At 34.6% G+C, this 17423-nt stretch overlaps 1 protein-coding gene and 1 non-coding gene across 7 annotated transcripts in view; both read right to left on the bottom strand.

Annotated features, from left to right (window-relative positions):
• Positions 1–251: 251 nt before the first annotated feature.
• Positions 252–17423, bottom strand: part of LRCH2 (leucine rich repeats and calponin homology domain containing 2) — a 96160-nt gene continuing 78988 nt past the window's right edge. For 2 of the 6 annotated variants that reach the window (XM_004283973.3, XM_049704488.1), the window contains 6 exons: positions 15961–16011; positions 13660–13717; positions 12786–12898; positions 12471–12608; positions 12240–12317; positions 252–3032 (listed from right to left, as the gene is read on the bottom strand). In XM_004283973.3, coding sequence (XP_004284021.2) covers positions 2913–3032; positions 12240–12317; positions 12471–12608; positions 12786–12898; positions 13660–13717; positions 15961–16011 — 558 coding nt within the window. In that variant the 3' untranslated portion in view covers positions 252–2912. Of the gene's footprint in view, positions 3033–12239; positions 12318–12470; positions 12609–12785; positions 12899–13271; positions 13471–13659; positions 13718–15960; positions 16012–17423 lie in introns of those variants that run through there. The other 4 variants (XM_004283974.3, XM_049704489.1, XR_007474708.1 and 1 more) reach the window with 3 other exon arrangements.
• LOC117198179 (small nucleolar RNA SNORA35) lies at positions 15500–15628 on the bottom strand. Its single transcript, XR_004479203.1, has one exon. It is a non-coding gene; the product is annotated as a small nucleolar RNA SNORA35 (small nucleolar RNA).

Raw genomic sequence — 17423 nt, forward strand, 5'->3', positions numbered from 1 at the left:
TATCTGACATTTATGTTATATCCAATCTATCTTAAGGTGACATCATTTTGTGAAGATATATGAGGAAATCATTGTTTTTTTAAAGAAAACATTGTCTACTAAAAATATCATGATGTAAAGAAAATCTAGACTCAACTTACTTTGAATATCCTCTTGAAGTCTATTTTTCCATACTAGAGAACATAGACACAAGCTATCAAATACCTACAAAAAATGAATGCTGTGATGTTAAGAGAAGAGGTACAAAGGGAGAAAAGAAATCTCAGACTTTAATTTTTTCGTTCAACTTTATCCACAGTTTGCATCAGTAATATACATTTAGTGTTCCATTTATTTTTAAATGCATCAGAAAATCAATCATAATAGATCTGTGACCAATACAAACATTTCTGAATTCTTCAAAAAATTCAGTTAGAAAAGTCAATAAACTAGCATTCTGTAAAGATAATTATGAAACAAATGGTAATGTATTTTTACTCCTTATTTCAATTCTAACATATCTGACATCACCTCTTTCTTGTGTGATACAGGAATAAAATTTAGCAGAAGCAGCTATCTACTGCATGTTTTAGGTCCTAATAAAATATTTTAGTTTGATTATTTAACCTTCTTCAAATCACAAATCCAATTCAAATAATGATAATTATTCTTAATTCAATAACTGATGAAGTAAATATATAATAACCATAAAGACCATTTAGAATAACTTTACACTTACTCAAAAATACTAAAAGAAATACATCAGAGCCTTGGTATAATGTGTGCTTGGGGACTATGCTGTGAAACTGCCATAGAGGTGATGTTGCCTTTTGCCACTACAGTAAATAAACTGCCATGGTATGGACCTCAGATAGACCCATCTTAAATGGAATTCTGCTTTGCAGTAAAGAATGCTACAAAGGTTCTGGTGTATTTTCTCTTTAAAGTAATAACTAATTGACAAGTAAGTGAAATGCAATAAGGAAATGGCCTATAATTTCACTAATATTTCAATGATATGAAACATGAAGATACTTGTAAAATAATTAACATCTAGATTGATTAACAAGAGGAATTCTACAGCATGATAACTATGAAAGCAGTATGAATGATTGCTGTAGCTTTTAATGATCGCTTTATTTGTAACACTGTCAAATTTTTACATTAAAAACTAACAACTAAGGTATTTGTCATTTCTTACCTTTATTACCCAAGTTTTCACTAGAGAGATTGATTATGTCAATGCCGTTTTTTAAGATCCAACTGAAAAATAATAACTAATTAGCTCAAATATTTAAAGTAATAAATTACTAATAATTTAATTTTTAAACCTTTTAGTCATAAGAAGCTTTAATTCTTTAAAAGCTTCAATTTGACCCTTGGGGAATGTAAAGAACACATCTGTATCCTAAAGCCAAAACTTAATTATATGGCTTCATGCCGATTGATCAAAAAAGTAGAGTTGTTCCTAAACCAACCCTTACTATACCATTTGGCACAATGGTTTTTACCTTTTATATATACCTTTGAAATACCCAGGCCAACATTTTTAGTAAGTTGCATCCATATTAAGAGGTAACAAGTGCAAATAATCACATATTTAACATATGATACTTGCTTGACTACTACGAAAGTAATTATAATTATACTAAGGTTTTTCTACAGCAAACTGAGTTATTCATCACAGTAATGGTTTTGAAAAATTCCTGCACTACTACCAACGCAAATTTATCCATCTCTAAATTAAACAAGGACTTTATGTAACAGTATACTTATGAAAAGATTTATAGAATGGTTTGTGTTTATTTCAACATCATGTTGAGGATCAATTAAGATTTACAGGTTCCACAAATGGACATATTTTCTAATAAAAACCTATTCCTCAATTGCTGCTCTCTGAATCTGAATGTAACCAAAGGCAGCACACTGATGTAATAACGTTCCTGAAAGTCAAGATATAAATCCAAACTTTGGCAGTTTTATCAAAATGTCCTTGACAATTAATTACTCTGCTAATTTGCAAAAACCCTACTGCTTTGTGTAACATTTTCAATACAGAAATAAAATACTCTTCAAATAATACATTTTAAAAGATGATTAAGTTTTGCAAAATTAAATAGCATAAATTAAGCATATTAACATTGTTTTTCTGACAACATGAAATAACCAATTTACGAAAACTGCAATGGACTAAATAAAAAACACAAATGTCACAATGTGAGGCACATTTATCCTCACATATTACTGAACTTACAAAATCTACTAAAATATTTTAAAATTCCATTGATTCCATTAATACATAAAAAGAAATTGCAAAAATGCTTAAGACTATATAAGAGTCATCAATTACACAGGCACTTCACATGTAAACAATCTACAGTACAACTGAAAATATTTTGGCACCAACCTATAATACTAAAAGAATTTAATATAAAGCCAGAGTTCTATAATTTCTACTCACTTTTTTCTAGAAAACTAAGACCAAAGATTGAAGAAATTATGTATAAACTAGAATTACAAGCATATTAAATAACTCAAATATAGAATTGTTTTAAATTGGTAAAAAATGATTACCTTATCCACATGTTCACCAGTATGCTATGATAAAAAAAATTAAACCTAATGTGATTATTGAATTGAAACCACATTTTAAATTTAGTATTAATCTGATTATTGAAAAATAATCAAGGTTATCAGCTGACTTAGTAAAAAGAGAATTTGAATTTATCAAAAACTCTTAAGTTGATCCAGTTTTCCCCCAAAAGAAGTTTGGGCAATGCAAAATTGAATTTTAATGTTTTAACATAATATTTCTTAAACCTAAGGCTTGATGTAATAAAATTATTTTTGATTAGACATCCTTATTCATAAATTTGAGATATTTGAAATCACTTCAAATGAAACTAGACACTTATGATTTTTAAATGTTATAATCAAGCCGTAGAAAGCTGAGATGCCTTGGTTGTAGGTAATTCAAGAAGAGCCTGAACTGTGACACCAACTTTCACAAGACCTCTTTCTTCCAAAATATGATGAGGCAAACAGAGTCTTTCCTGAAAAAAAAAAACAAATGATATCTAAACATTTGCTTCTTAATAGTGTAGCAAAACCTGAAAAAGTCAGAACTGGGTTTTTAAAACATGCTTTTTATGAAACTTCAAGTTAAAAGTACACAATTCTAATTAGATTAAAATCTAATTTTAAAATGTCTGTTTCAATACATTTTTATGGTATGGAATTCTATTTTACAGGTTGTATTTTGACCTGAAGTTGATCTGATACACACAATAAGCAAATATTTTAAAGTGAGACAGTGGTGCTAAATGTTCCCTAAGCTTTCATGCTACAGCAGAAAGAGCACTACATTTCCAGCCAAGGGATCTAAGGGCCATATGAAGTACTAAAGGTACTAAAATTCCCTGAGACTCTGTTTTTTCAACCTGAAAATGGAACTGTGTGAGAAACAAACAGAGCAGTCTATATACGGAACCACTTTGTAAACTGTTCAGTCCTATACAAAACTAGCCACTCTGGTTCTTTCTATCAGTTCTGAGGTTCCATGGTCTGTGATGTATACAGCACTTCAGTACTTTTTTTTTGTCTTAAGGTTACTTCCCTCCAGCTTCTAGTGATGTGTTGCTTCTTAGTTCCAATAGTCTAGAATTTAATAAATAACAACTGCCTTCTCTTCTAAGTCATCACGTGTGTCATTTGATATTCACAACTCTATGAGAAAGAGGGTTCAGAGACAACTTTGCATTAGGTTTCATTAGCCTTCACTGATCCTCTTCTAACAATCTTAATGTTTCCAACGGTTCTGTCTTCACCTCTTCTCTTTTCAAACTATATCCTCTCCTTGGTATTCTCAAAGCCTCATCAAAACTACAAGGGTTTTAACTGAAGGTCTGCATGCATGTGCACAACAAATAAATTTGGTTGCATTTTTGAAGAAACAATGCATTCTACTGCTTCAGGTGGGACACTCGCTTATCTCAGGAAAATAAGAATGGATACATTGGGTGGCAAACAGACCATCTACAGGTCCCATCTGGTCCATAATTTGTTTTATTAGCTACCACAGTATTTTAAAAATCTAGAAACATTACTTTTTTTTTTTTTTTTTTTTGCAGTACATGGGCCTCTCACTGTTGTGGCCTCTCCCGTTGCGGAGCACAGGCTCCGGACGCGCAGGCTCAGCGGCCATAGCTCACGGGCCTAGCCACTCCGCGGCATGTGGGATCTTCCCGGACCGGGGCACGAATCTGTGTCCCCTGCATCGGCAGGCGGACTCTCAACCACTGCGTCACCAGGGAAGCCCACTTTTTTTTTTTTTAATTCAGTGTTTCTAGAAACATTGGAAGCCTTGGCAAGACAGGGCCCTTATTCCCAAATAGTAACAACTATATTTTCCATCCTGATAACTTTCAAATCTTTATTTCCTGCCAAGATCTCTCTATTGAGCTCCAGATACAAATGTCAACTTGATACAGCCAAATGGATACCCAACAGACATATCAAAATCAATATGTCCACAACAGAACTACTTCTTACTAAATTAACTTCTCCTCTGTATTCTATACCTCAGTGAGTAATACACTATTCAATCTCTCTCAACATAAACCTGGGAATCATAGTAGTCTCTTTCCTCCTTACTCCCATAAGTCAATCACCAAATACTACTGATAATATCTCATTTATCAAGAGTTCTCAAAAACTATCTTCTCACTCCATTTTCACTGCAACATTTGTTGCCCTCCTAATATTTTGCTTATTTATTCAAAAAACCACTAAAATATATATTAGAAAAGAAAAACAGGTGTCACATCAATGACCTCAACTCTCATCTTAGAAACTAGAAAAAGAAAAGCAAAGTAAACCAATGGTAAGCATAAAGAAGGAAATAAAGAAGATGAGAGAGGAAAACAATAAAATTAAAAAACAGAAAATAATAGCAAAAAAAATCAATGAAACCAAACATTAGGTCATTGAGAAAATTTTTTTAAATTCATAAATCCCTAGCTAGATTAATCACAAAAAAGAGAGAAAATACAAGAATTACCAATATCAGGAATAAAAGAAGTGACACCACAAGAGAATCTACAAATACTAAAATGATAATAAGGGGGACATTATAAACAACATTATAACAATAAGTTTGACAAACTACATGAAATGGACAAATTCTTTGAAAGATACAGTATACCAAAGCTCATACAAGAACAAACAGAAAAATAGAATAGCCCTATATCTAATAAAGAAATTGAATTGTAGTTAAATACTTTCCCACAAAGAAAACCCCTTGCCTAGATGGCTTCAAGGTTCAATAATGAATTTGACTAAATATTTAATAAAGAAATAATAGCAATTCTACCCAAAATCTTCAAGAAAAGTGAACAGCAGGGAATACTTCCTAACATGTTCCATGAGGTCAGCATTACTGGACACCAAAACCAGGCAAAACCATTGAAAGAAAACAGAAGACTAATAACCCCACTAACATAGATGCAAAAGGGCTAAACAAAATTTTAGCAAATTGAATCCAACAATATAAAAATAACAACAACAAAATCCATCATGACCAAGTAGGGTTTATCCCAGCAGTCCAGGTTTGAGTTAATATCTGAAAATCAACCAATGTAATTCACAATGCTGTGAAAGAAAAAATATGTTAACTCAGCAGATGTAGAAAAAGCACTTGACACAACAACATCCATTTGTGGTAAGAACTCTCAGAAAACTAGAATCATATTTCTCATAAGGAACCTGTATCTGGAATATATACAGAAGTTAATAATAAAAAGGAGACTAATTCAATTAACAAATGAGCACAGGATTTGAAAAGACATTTCTCCAAAGAATATATACAAATAGTCAATAGGCACACAAAAAGATGCCCAACATCATTAATCACTAAAGAAATGCTAATAATCAAAACCACAATGGGGCTTCCCTGGTAGTCCAGCGGTTAATACTCCGTGCTCCCAATGCAGGGGGCCCGGGGTTCGATCCCCGGTCAGGGAACTAGATCCTGCATGCTGCAACTAAGACCCGGTGCAGCCAAATAAATAAATAAATATTTTTTTTAAAAAAACCCACAATGAGACCACTTCAGACCCACTAGTATGACTAGAATCAAAAAGGTAGACAAGGGCTTCCCTGGTGGCACAGTGGTTGCGAGTCCGCCTGCCAATGCAGGGGACACAGGTTTGTGCCCTGGTCCGGGAAAATCCCACATGCCGCGGAGCGGCTGGGGCCATGAGCCATGGCCGCTGAACCTGTGCGTCCAGAGCCTGTGCTCCGCAACGGGAGAGACCACAACAGTGAGAGGCCCGTGTACTGCAAAAAAAAAAAAAAAAAAGGTAGACAATAATAATTGCTGGTGAGGATTCAGAGAAATTAGAACCCTCATACATTGCTGGTGGTAATGTAAATCAGAAAATAGCTTAGCAGTTCCTCAGAAAGGTAAACATAGAGCTACCATGTAATCCAGCATAGAGCAACCATATAAACTACCATATAACCTAGTTAACTAAGAGAATTAAAACATTTTCAAACAAAAACGTGTTCATGAATGTGCATAGCAGCATTATTCACAATAAACAATGAGTGGAAACAGCCCTAATATCCATCAACTGATGAACGGTAAACAAACTGTGGTATATACATAGAGCCCTAAAAAATGAGGTAGAGCCATATTTCAGAGATAGAGACTCCAGTTCTAGATCACCAAAATAAAGCAAATATTACAGTAAAGTAAGTCACATGAACTTTTGTTTCCTAGTGAATACAAAAGTTATGTTTACATTATACTGCACTCTATTAGTGTGCAATAACACTGTCTTAAAACAAACCTTAATTATAAAATACTTTCTTGCTAAAAAATTCTAATCATCATCTGACAATGCAGGGTTGCCACAAAACTTCAATTCATAAAAAATGCAGTATCTGTGAAGCACAATAAAGTGAAGTGCAATAAAACTGGGTATGTCTGTACTGCTTTATGCTACAACATAGATGAACCTTGAGAGTATTATGCTAAATGGAAGAAGCCAGACACAAAAGACCCCATAACACATGATGTCATTAATATGTGATGTCCAGAATAGGAAAATTCATAGAGATAGAACAGGAGAGGGACTGTTAACAGGTAAGAGGTTTCTTTCTGGGGTGATAAAAATATTCTACACTTAGGGAATGTGAATTGGTATAGCCACTATGGAGAACAGTATGGAGGTTCCTTAAAAAACTAAAAATAGAACTACCATATGACCCAGCAATCCTACTACTAGGCATATACCTTGAGAAAGCCATAATTCAAAAAGAGTCATGTACCAAAATGTTCATTGCAGCTCTGTTTACAATAGCCAGGAGATGGAAGCAACCTAAGTGTCCATCATCGGATGAATGGATAAAGAAGATGTGGCACATATATACAATGGAATATCACTCAGCCATAAAAAGAAACGAAATTGAGTTATTTGTAGTGAGGTGGATGGACCTAGAGTCTGTCATACAGAGTGAAGTAAGTCAGAAAGAGAAAGACAAATACCATATGCTAACACATATATATGGAATTTAAGAAAAAAAATGTCATGAAGAACCTAGGGGAAAGACAGGAATAAAGACACAGACCTACTAGAGAATGGACTTGAGGATATGGGGAGGGGGAAGGGTAAGCTGTGACAAAGTGAGAGAGTGGCATGGACATATATACACTACCAAATGTAAAATAGATCGCTAGTGGGAAGCAGCCGCATAGCACAGGGAGATCAGCTCGGTGCTTTGTGACCACCTAGAGGGGTGGGATAGGAAGGGTGGGAGGGAGGGAGACGCAAGAGGCAAGATATATGGGAACATATGTACATGTATAACTGATTCGTTTTGTTATAAAGCAGAAACTAACACACCATTGTAAAGCAATTATACTCCAATAAAGATGTTAAACAAAAAAATGAGCTTGTGAAAAAACTAGAACTCAGGCCCACCAGACCTACTGAATCACAATCTGCACTTTTACAATCTCCCCAGTGTACCAGTGTACCCATGAATAGTTGAAAGGTACATTTCTACCTCCACATGTCTTTTCTGAGAAATAAACACATTTTATCCAGTTTCATATAAATAAAACACTCAAAAATGCAAAAAATAAAAAAATATTCTACACTTAGACCGCTGCCCAACTCTGTGAATATACTAAAAATCATTGAATTATACACTTTAAATGGGTGAATTTTATGGTATGTTAATTATATCTCAATAATAATGTTTTAAAAAAAATGTGTGTAACCAATCCCAGGCCTAAAAAAAGATAACTTCAATCCATACTTTTCAACACATATAAAAATTAACTGGACCTGCACAGAAGGGGAGAGGTGGCACATCCAGACAGGGGCCTCAGGAGTGTGGAGTTCTGGAGTTTCGTACCATGTTGATGACAGGCTCTTAGTGCCCCAGCCAGGCCTCAGGGCTGTGCCTCTGAGGTGGGAGAGCCAAGTTCAGGACACTGGTCTACAAGAGACCTCCCAGCTCCACATAATATCAAACAGCGAAAATCTCCCAGAGATCTCCATCTCAACACCAAGACCCAGCTCCACTCAACGACCAGCAAGCTACAGTGCTGGACACCCTATGCCAAACAACTAGCAAGACAGGAACACAACCCCACCCATTAGCAGAGAGGCTGCCTAAAATCATAATAAGGCCACAGACACCCCAAAACACACCACCAGACATGGACCTGCCCACTAGAAAGACAAGATCCAGTCTCATCCACCAGAACAGAGGCACTAGTCCCGTCCACCAGGAAGCCTACACAACCCACTGAACCAACCTTAGCCACTGGGGACAGACACCAAAAAAAATGGGAACTATGAACCTGCAGCCTGCAAAAAGGAGACCCCAAACACAGTAAGATAAGAAAAACGAGAAGACAGAAGAACACACAGCAGATGAAGGAGCAAGATAAAAACCCACCAGACCAAACAAATGAAGAGGAAATAGGCAGTCCACCTGAAAAAGAATTCAGAATAATGATAGTAAAGATGGTCCAAAATCTTGGAAATAGAATGGAGAAAATACAAGAAACGTTTAACAAGGACCTAGAAGAACTAAAGAGCAAACAGCAGGGATGAAAAACACAATAAATGAAATGAAAAATTCTCTAGAAGGGATCAACAGCAGAATAACTGAGGCAGAAGAATGTATAAGTGACCTGGAAGATAAAACAGTGGAAATAACTACTACAGAGCAAAATAAAGAAAAAAGAATGAAAGGAATTGAGGACAGTCTCAGAGACCTCTGGGACAACATTATAGGCACCAACATTCGAATTACAGGCCCAGAAGAAGAGGAGAAAAAGAAAGAGGTCCCAGAAGAAGAGGAGAAAAAGAAAGGAACTGAGAAAATCTTTGAAGAGATGATAGTTGAAAACTTCCTTAATATGGGAAAGGAAATAGTTAATCAAGTCGAGGAAGCACAGAGAGTCCCATTCAGGATAAATCCAAGGAGAAACACACCAAGACACATATTAATCAAACTATCAAAAATTAAATACAAAGAAAAAATATTAAAAGCAGCAACAGAAAAGCAACAAATAACACACAAGGGAATCCCCATAACGTTAACAGCTGATCTTTCAGAAGAAACTCTGCAAGCCAGAAAGGAGTGGCAGGACATATTTAAAGTGATGAAGGAGGAAAATCTAGAACCAAGATTACTCTACACAGCAAGGATCTCATTCAGATTTGATGGAGAAATTAAAAGCTTTACAGACAAGCAAAAGCTAAGAGAATTCAGCACCACCAAACCAGCTTTACAACAAATGCTAGAGGAACTTCTCTAGGCAGGAAACACAAGAGAAAGAAAAGACCTACAATAACAAACCCAAAACAATTAAGAAAATGGGAATAGGAACATACATATCAATAATTACCTTAAATGTCAATGGACTAAATGCTCCCACCAAAAGACACAGACTGGCTGAATGGATACAAAAACAAGACCCGTATATATATTGTCTACAAGAGACCCACTTCAGACCTAGGGACACATACAGACGGACAGTGAGGGTATGGAAAAGATATTCCATGCAAATGGAAATCAGAAGAAAGCTGGAGTAGCAATTCTCATATCAGACAAAATAGACTTTAAAACAAAGACTATTACAAGAGACAAAGAAGGACACTACATAATGATCAAGGGATCGATCCAAGAAGAAGATATAACAATTGTAAATATTTATACACCCAACATAGGAGCACCTCAATACATAAGGCAAATGCTAACAGACATAAAAGGGGAAATCGACACTAACACATTCATAGTAGGGGACTTTAACACCCCACTTTCACCAATGGACAGATCATCCAAAATGAAAATAAATAAGGAAACACAAGCTTTATTTGGTACATTAAACAAGATGGACTTAATTGATATTTATAGGACATTCCATCCAAAAACAACAAAATACACACTCTTTTCAAGTGCTCATAGAACATTCTCCAGGACAGATCATATCTTGGGTCACATATCAAGCCTTGGTAAATTTAAGAAAATTGAAATCGTGTCAAGTATCTTTTCTGACCACAATGCTATGAGACTAGATATCAATTACAGGAAAAAATCTGTAAAAAATACAAACACTTGGAGGCTAAACAATACACTACTTAATAACCAAGAGATCACTGAAGAAATCAAAGAGGAACTCAAAAAACACCTAGAAACAAATGACAATGGAAACACAACCACCCAACACCTATGGGATACAGCAAAAGCAGTTGTAAGAGGGAAGTTTAGGGTAATACAATCCTACCTTAAGAAACAAGAAATATCTCAAATAAACAACCTAACCTTACACCTAAAGCAATTAGAGAAATAAGAACAAAAAACCCCAAAGTTAGCAGAAGGAAAGAAATAAAAATCAGATCAGAAATAAATGAAAAAGAAATGAAGGAAACAATACCAAAGATCAATAAAACTAAAAGCTGGTTCTTTGAGAAGACAAACAAAATTGATAAACCATTAGCCAGACTCATCAAGAAAAAAAGGAAGAAGACTCAAATCAATAGAATTAGAAATGAAAAAGGGGAAGTAAAAACTGACACTGCAGAAATACAAAGGATCATGAGAGATTACTATAAGCAACTATATGCCAATAAAATGGACAACCTGGAAGAAATGGACAAATTCTTAGAAATGCACAACCTGCCAAGACTGAACCAGGAAGAAATAGAAAATATGAACAGACCAATCACAAGCACTGAAATTGAAACTGTGATTAAAAATCTTCCAACAGGGCTTCCCTGGTGGCGCAGTGGTTGAGAGTCTGCCTGCCAATGCAGGGGACACGGGTTCGTGCCCCGGTCCAGGAAGATCCCACGTGCCGCAGGGCGGCTAGGCCCGTGAGCCATGGCCGCTGAGCCTGCGCGCCCGGAGCCTGTGCTCCGCAACGGGAGAGGCCACAACAGTGAGAGGCCCGTATACCGCAAAAAAAAAAAAAAATCTTCCAACAAACAAAAGCCCAGGACCAGATGGCTTCACAGGCGAATTCTATCAAACATTTAGAGAAGAGCTAACACCTATCCTTCTCAAACTCTTCCAAAATATAGCAGAGGGAGGAACACTCCCAAACTCATTCTACGAGGCCACCATCACCCTGATACCAAAACCAGACAAAGATGTCACAAAGGAAGAAAACTACAGGCCAATATCACTGATGAACATAGATGCAAAAATCCTCCACAAAATACTAGCAAACTGAATGCAACAGCACATTAAAAGGATCATACACCATGATCAAGTGGGGTTTATTCCTGGAATGCAAAGATTCTTCAATATACGCAAATCAATCAATGTGATACACCATATTAACAAATTGAAGGAGAAAAACTATGTGATCATCTCAATAGATGGAGAGAAAGCTTTCGACAAAATTCAACACCCATTTATGATAAAAACCCTGCAGAAAGTAGGCATAGAGGGAACTTTCCTCAACATAATAAAGGTCATATATGACAAACCCACAGCCAACATCACCCTCAATGGTGAAAAACTGAAACTATTTCTACAATTACTTTAAAAGCAGCTTAAAATCATTCATTAGATAGCTGTTACAGTTGAAGCTGGGACTCAGTAGAAGGTACCAAGGGAAGGTATTCATTTTCATGTTCAGAAAGCATTACTCATTCCTACTGTGAAGAAGAATCCAGTTTGCATGCAATAAATTAATAATTAAATGATCATTTTGTTAGAAAAATAATTACCTGTGAGACACCCAGCTTTTTACAAGCATCAAGAAAATTTTCTACATTTCTTCGACATTTTGCCATGCTAAGTTTAGGCTGTAAAGTAAGATAAAAAGGTATATTTTCAGGTATATTTATACAAAATTAATAAAAACTGAAAATTAAATTTATTGAAGTATATTATTTAAAGATTGTTTCAAGAAGCTCTATCTTCCTTTAGAGAACTAACAAATTGCAGACAAAACTTACCACTGCTGGTGATGGCACATGAATACTAGCTACAGAGCGTGGCCTTATGTGATTGGCTAAATGGCAAAGAACAACCCCATCCATCAGTGCAGCTCCAATGTCATCAGGCAAAATTACTTTTAACCTGGATTCGAGATTCTACAAAAGAAACGGGTATAAATCACAGATATTCTATCTAAACATATATGTTATATATTTATACAACCATTATGTAATCTAAAATTTTAAAGAGTACTGAAAATAAAATATACCTTGTTAATTTTCCACATTAAACCCATTTCTATAAAGGAGACCTGAAAGGTCAATATGACTTACATTGCGAAGTTGTCGTATTTGCTCTCGTTCTTCCCGTAGATGTTCCATCTTTCTTCTCATTGTAAAACCTGGATCTGCTGCCCCATATTCCTGACGAGATGAGCGGCTAAAAGCTATAAAACAGAAATTTCCTAGCTTATTACAAAGCTAACAGGAAGGATCAACCATCGGTGGGGAAAGAGACATGATAAAAAGAACCAGAACAAAATGACATAAAACACTATTATTATTAATAAATTCTAAATATTTTTTACAGAATATAACTGAAATCTGCTTATTTGCATAATTGAAAGTAACAGGGAAGACAAGTGTAACAATTTCTACCACCTATACATGTTCTTACTTAAACATATATTATTAGAAACTTATGATCCAGGTTAAGAATTATTACTGAACACAAATCAGCCTTTATTATCTTTAAAGAAAAAGGAAATTATTCTTGAAGGTCAATACAGTTATTCACGAATAAAAACTATAATTCAATACCTTGCCAAGTAACATGGATCCATTTTCTTTTGGGCTTGCCAAATGCGAAAAGATCCCTTTTTAAAACCACAATATAATGGAGTGCTATAATTTCAAACAGTGTTTGGTCTGCTGGCAGAGTGGTCATTCTAATAGCAGTCACAGTAGAGTAGAAATAAGACTGCAGTATATCTAAGGCAAAAAGCTGAGGTTTCAGGAGCTTGAAAGTAAAGAGGAAGAAAGAAATGGGGAATGGGAATTGGAAAGACAAATAAGGTTAAGAGAAAATTACTTTTAGGAGAGGGGAAAGAATCTATGTGTACTTAAAACTATGGAATCAATCCCATTTAAGCTGAGAAACTCGTTTCATATATAGCCAATAAATTTTACTTGCAGAATATATATTTACCTGATCTAGGCTTCAAGCCAAAGGGACCATGTGAAAAAGCATCAGTTCTATCATAATCCTAAAAACAAAAAACAAATAAAACCTCTTTTCTTTCAAAATAATCAAGGTAGTTATTCATATCCATTCCAATTTTGAGAAGTATTTTTTTCCATGATTAGTGTAGTAGAGAAAGGTAAACTGCATTTCAATTCAAATTGATATATTTCACTTTTAAAAGGTCTATAAATATTTGCTAATTGACTTCTCCCTCATAGTATAAGGAAAATGAAAATTATTGAAGCATATAAAATAGATATTTTTTGAATGAAGAACCAGATTAAAGTCTCCCCCAAATTGAAAAAAAGCTTCAATGAAAAGATAAGTGAAATTAGTAAAACTTACTCAGTACCTACTATGGATTTGACCCTTAGTGGATAATCTGAGGCAAATATACACATTCATACTAATAGGGGCTGCAGAGTGATAGATAATAAAGCATTATTTCTTCTATCTGAATGCACATTGTTTCAAAGTGCTTTCACACAGTAGTGTGCTTTGGAAAGAACTGTGGTATATTTTAAAAATCTGAACTTAGAGTCAGAAAGTTTAGGCTAAGCCTTGAGCAAAACATTTAATTTCTCTGTAACTGTTCCTTCATCTTTAAAATGGGATGTTGTAAAGATTAAGTGAGATAACTAAAAGAAAACACTTTGTAAATTATAAGATGGAAAGATAATGTAATTTTAGCAGCATCTTATTTAATCTGTACAACAACTGAAGTAGCCAGAGTTTGGGCTTCAGTCACTTCTCTACCATTTATCGACTGGAGTCTTTAAGAAAAGTTATCAGTCTCTGCAGCTGTAAAATGATGAGGATACTACCCAGCTCATGGGACTGCTCTTAGGTTTAAATATATAGGCAAGCACTTTGTTAATAGTAAAGCACTATACTAATTGTTTTTATCATTTTCCTTTCACAGATGAAACTAAAACAATCAGAATTCTGTTGACTCTCTTAATTTTCTGATTAACATATGATAAGCAATTCAAGTTGAAAGTCAGTTGAGCTACTAAAATACATGCTCACCGCCCTATCCCTCTACAAGCCTCAGTTTGTCTTGATTACTTCGGTTAAAGTGTTATGAATTTCCAGACAAAATTTTCACTTATCCAAATGTAAGGAAAAATGTATTATAAAAGCAATATAATTTATTTGAGAAAACTGGCACTGATACTCTCCCCATGAGCACAGATCATAAAATCATAAAGTACCTAGTTAAATAAGGCAGCACTTACATTTGTTATAACTGAAAGTAAAAAAAGGATTTACAAAAGCATGTGACAAAGACTAATTTTAGGATATCCTAATTTAAATTATTTTCTAAAAGAATGCAAACCATTTTCCTGCCATATAAATAATTTAGAAACATATTTATAAAATTAATGTCCACGTCCATTTAACAGTTTTATAATGCAACTCACTCAAAACAATAGACAAAGAATCCTGGCTTTTTAAAAAATTAACATCACCTATATAAGATGAAATACTGGCTAATTAACCAAAGTTATATGGTGAATTTGGATCATCCAAACGTTTAGACAAAGTTCTGAATTCACCAAATGAACACATAATCATCTATTTACTAATGCCAATACACTTTTAGAATACTAAAGTAATCTGAAGTAGAAGAGATACTGTTTAGAACTTTTTAAATTTATCTCTTATTGTGAAGCAATAGGTTTAACTAAATTAGAAGAGTTAATCATTCAAACCACCAAAGTATTTGATTGAGATCTCAGAAACTCTAACTTTCATCTACCCCTTCTCCCCATGCTCCTCCTTAGGTCTAAGATGCTAGGAAAGGTGTACCCTCCTGTCGATAGGAACAACCCACTACAGGGATGTTTCTCGTGGAAAAAGGAAGTTTTTCTTGCATTGCTTTCAGACCTAACTGGTTATGAGAAAAACCAAAGGCCATTGCACAATGCTGAAGTACTTTGTTCAAATTTAAAATCTGAAAGCTGTTCTTATCATTGATTTCAAAATATGGATGAATTATAAAACATAAAAAAATGTATAAAGTGAATTATTTTCTGTGATCTATAGGCATTTTTCAATAACTAATTTAAGTGATATTGATTATGAATATTTGTCCAAAAATATAGTGTTCTTAGAATTTTTTATAGGCTAGGTTTGTATAAATTAACCTACTATGGATTTTTAAATATGGGTGAATAAATTACACTTAAAAAAAAGAAAGATGAGGTTAGAGAGAAGAGACAAAGAAACCTATGTAAACACATTTAAAAACAGAACTTGTACCTCAGATGATACTGGAGATTGTGGTGACATATTAGCATTATCACTGTCTTGCTAAAATATAAAAACAAGAAGATGAAAGATGAAATTAAAATATGAATGATGATTTAGACATATAAAAGGAAAACTGAAAATTTTTTGATTAACTACTAAAGGAAGAATCTGGAAAATGCCATCTACCACCTTGCCAAAGTGTGGTCTGTGGACCAGTAGCATCAGCATCCTCTGGGAGCTTGTTAGAAATGCAGAATCTCAGGCCCCACCCAAGACCTAATGAATCAGAATCTGTATTTCAGGTGATTCATAAGCCCTTTAAAGTTTTAGAAGTAGTATCTACTTACATCAAATATTTTCTTATAAATATATTTCCTTTAAATATCACAAATGAAAAACCTTTCTATATTTCTTAGAAAATAGCCATGTGTTAAGATTAATTCCTGATGGGAAATGGCAACAATATGTTACAATCTGAGACAGGTACATGGAAGCATGCAAAAATTCCATCACGCCAAATAATAACATTTACCTGGAAAATTATGTGTATCTAACATAGGCTTAGAAATAATGACAAAGAATTAATTGAATTGCATAAAATACTACTAAATGGTCCATGTTTTTTCAATGATTACTACTAAACAAATACAAAATTCTTAACATTTAATCTTGAATATGCATACCATAGACGACATGTATTCATCATCAACAAATGATTACTATCTACTATATGTCAGACACTGGTGCTAGACACTGGGAACACTGAAATTTGGTAAAATATCATCCACTCAAGGATCTCTCAGTCTAGGGGGAAAACAGATTCATTTACATGGGTAGTACAACCTTCTCAGTATAAGGATAGAGCTATGCATGATATATTATGAGGCACAGATAAGGGGCACTTGGGGAAACAGTGGGGGTGGTGGATAAAATCAAGTTTCCTGAGAAACTAAAAAACTGAGTAGATGTTTAACAATATTCCAAGATGAGAGGACAACAAGGACAAAGGCACAGAAGTAATAACAGCCAGGACATGGAAGCAACCTAAATGTCCATTGACAGATGAATGGATAAAGAAGATGTGGCACATATATACAATGGAATATTACTCAGCCATAAAAAGAAATGAAATTGAGTTATCTGTACTGAGGTGGATGGACCTAGAGTCTGTCATACAGAGTGAAGTAAGTCAGAAAGAGAAAGACAAATACTGTATGCTAACACATATATATGGAATATAAGAAAAAAATGTCATGAGGAACACTCTTGCACTGTTGGTGGGAATGTAAATTGATACAGCCACTGTGGAGAACAGTATGGAGGTTCCTTAAAAACTACACATAGAACTACCATATGACCCAGCAATCCCACTACTGGGCATATACCCTGAGAAAACCATAATTCAAAAATCATATGTACCCCAATGTTCATTGCAGCACTATTTACAATAGCCCAGAGATGGCAACAACCTA

Source organism: Orcinus orca, chromosome X, assembly GCF_937001465.1.
Source record: "Orcinus orca chromosome X, mOrcOrc1.1, whole genome shotgun sequence".
Taxonomy (NCBI): Eukaryota; Metazoa; Chordata; class Mammalia; order Artiodactyla; family Delphinidae; genus Orcinus; species Orcinus orca.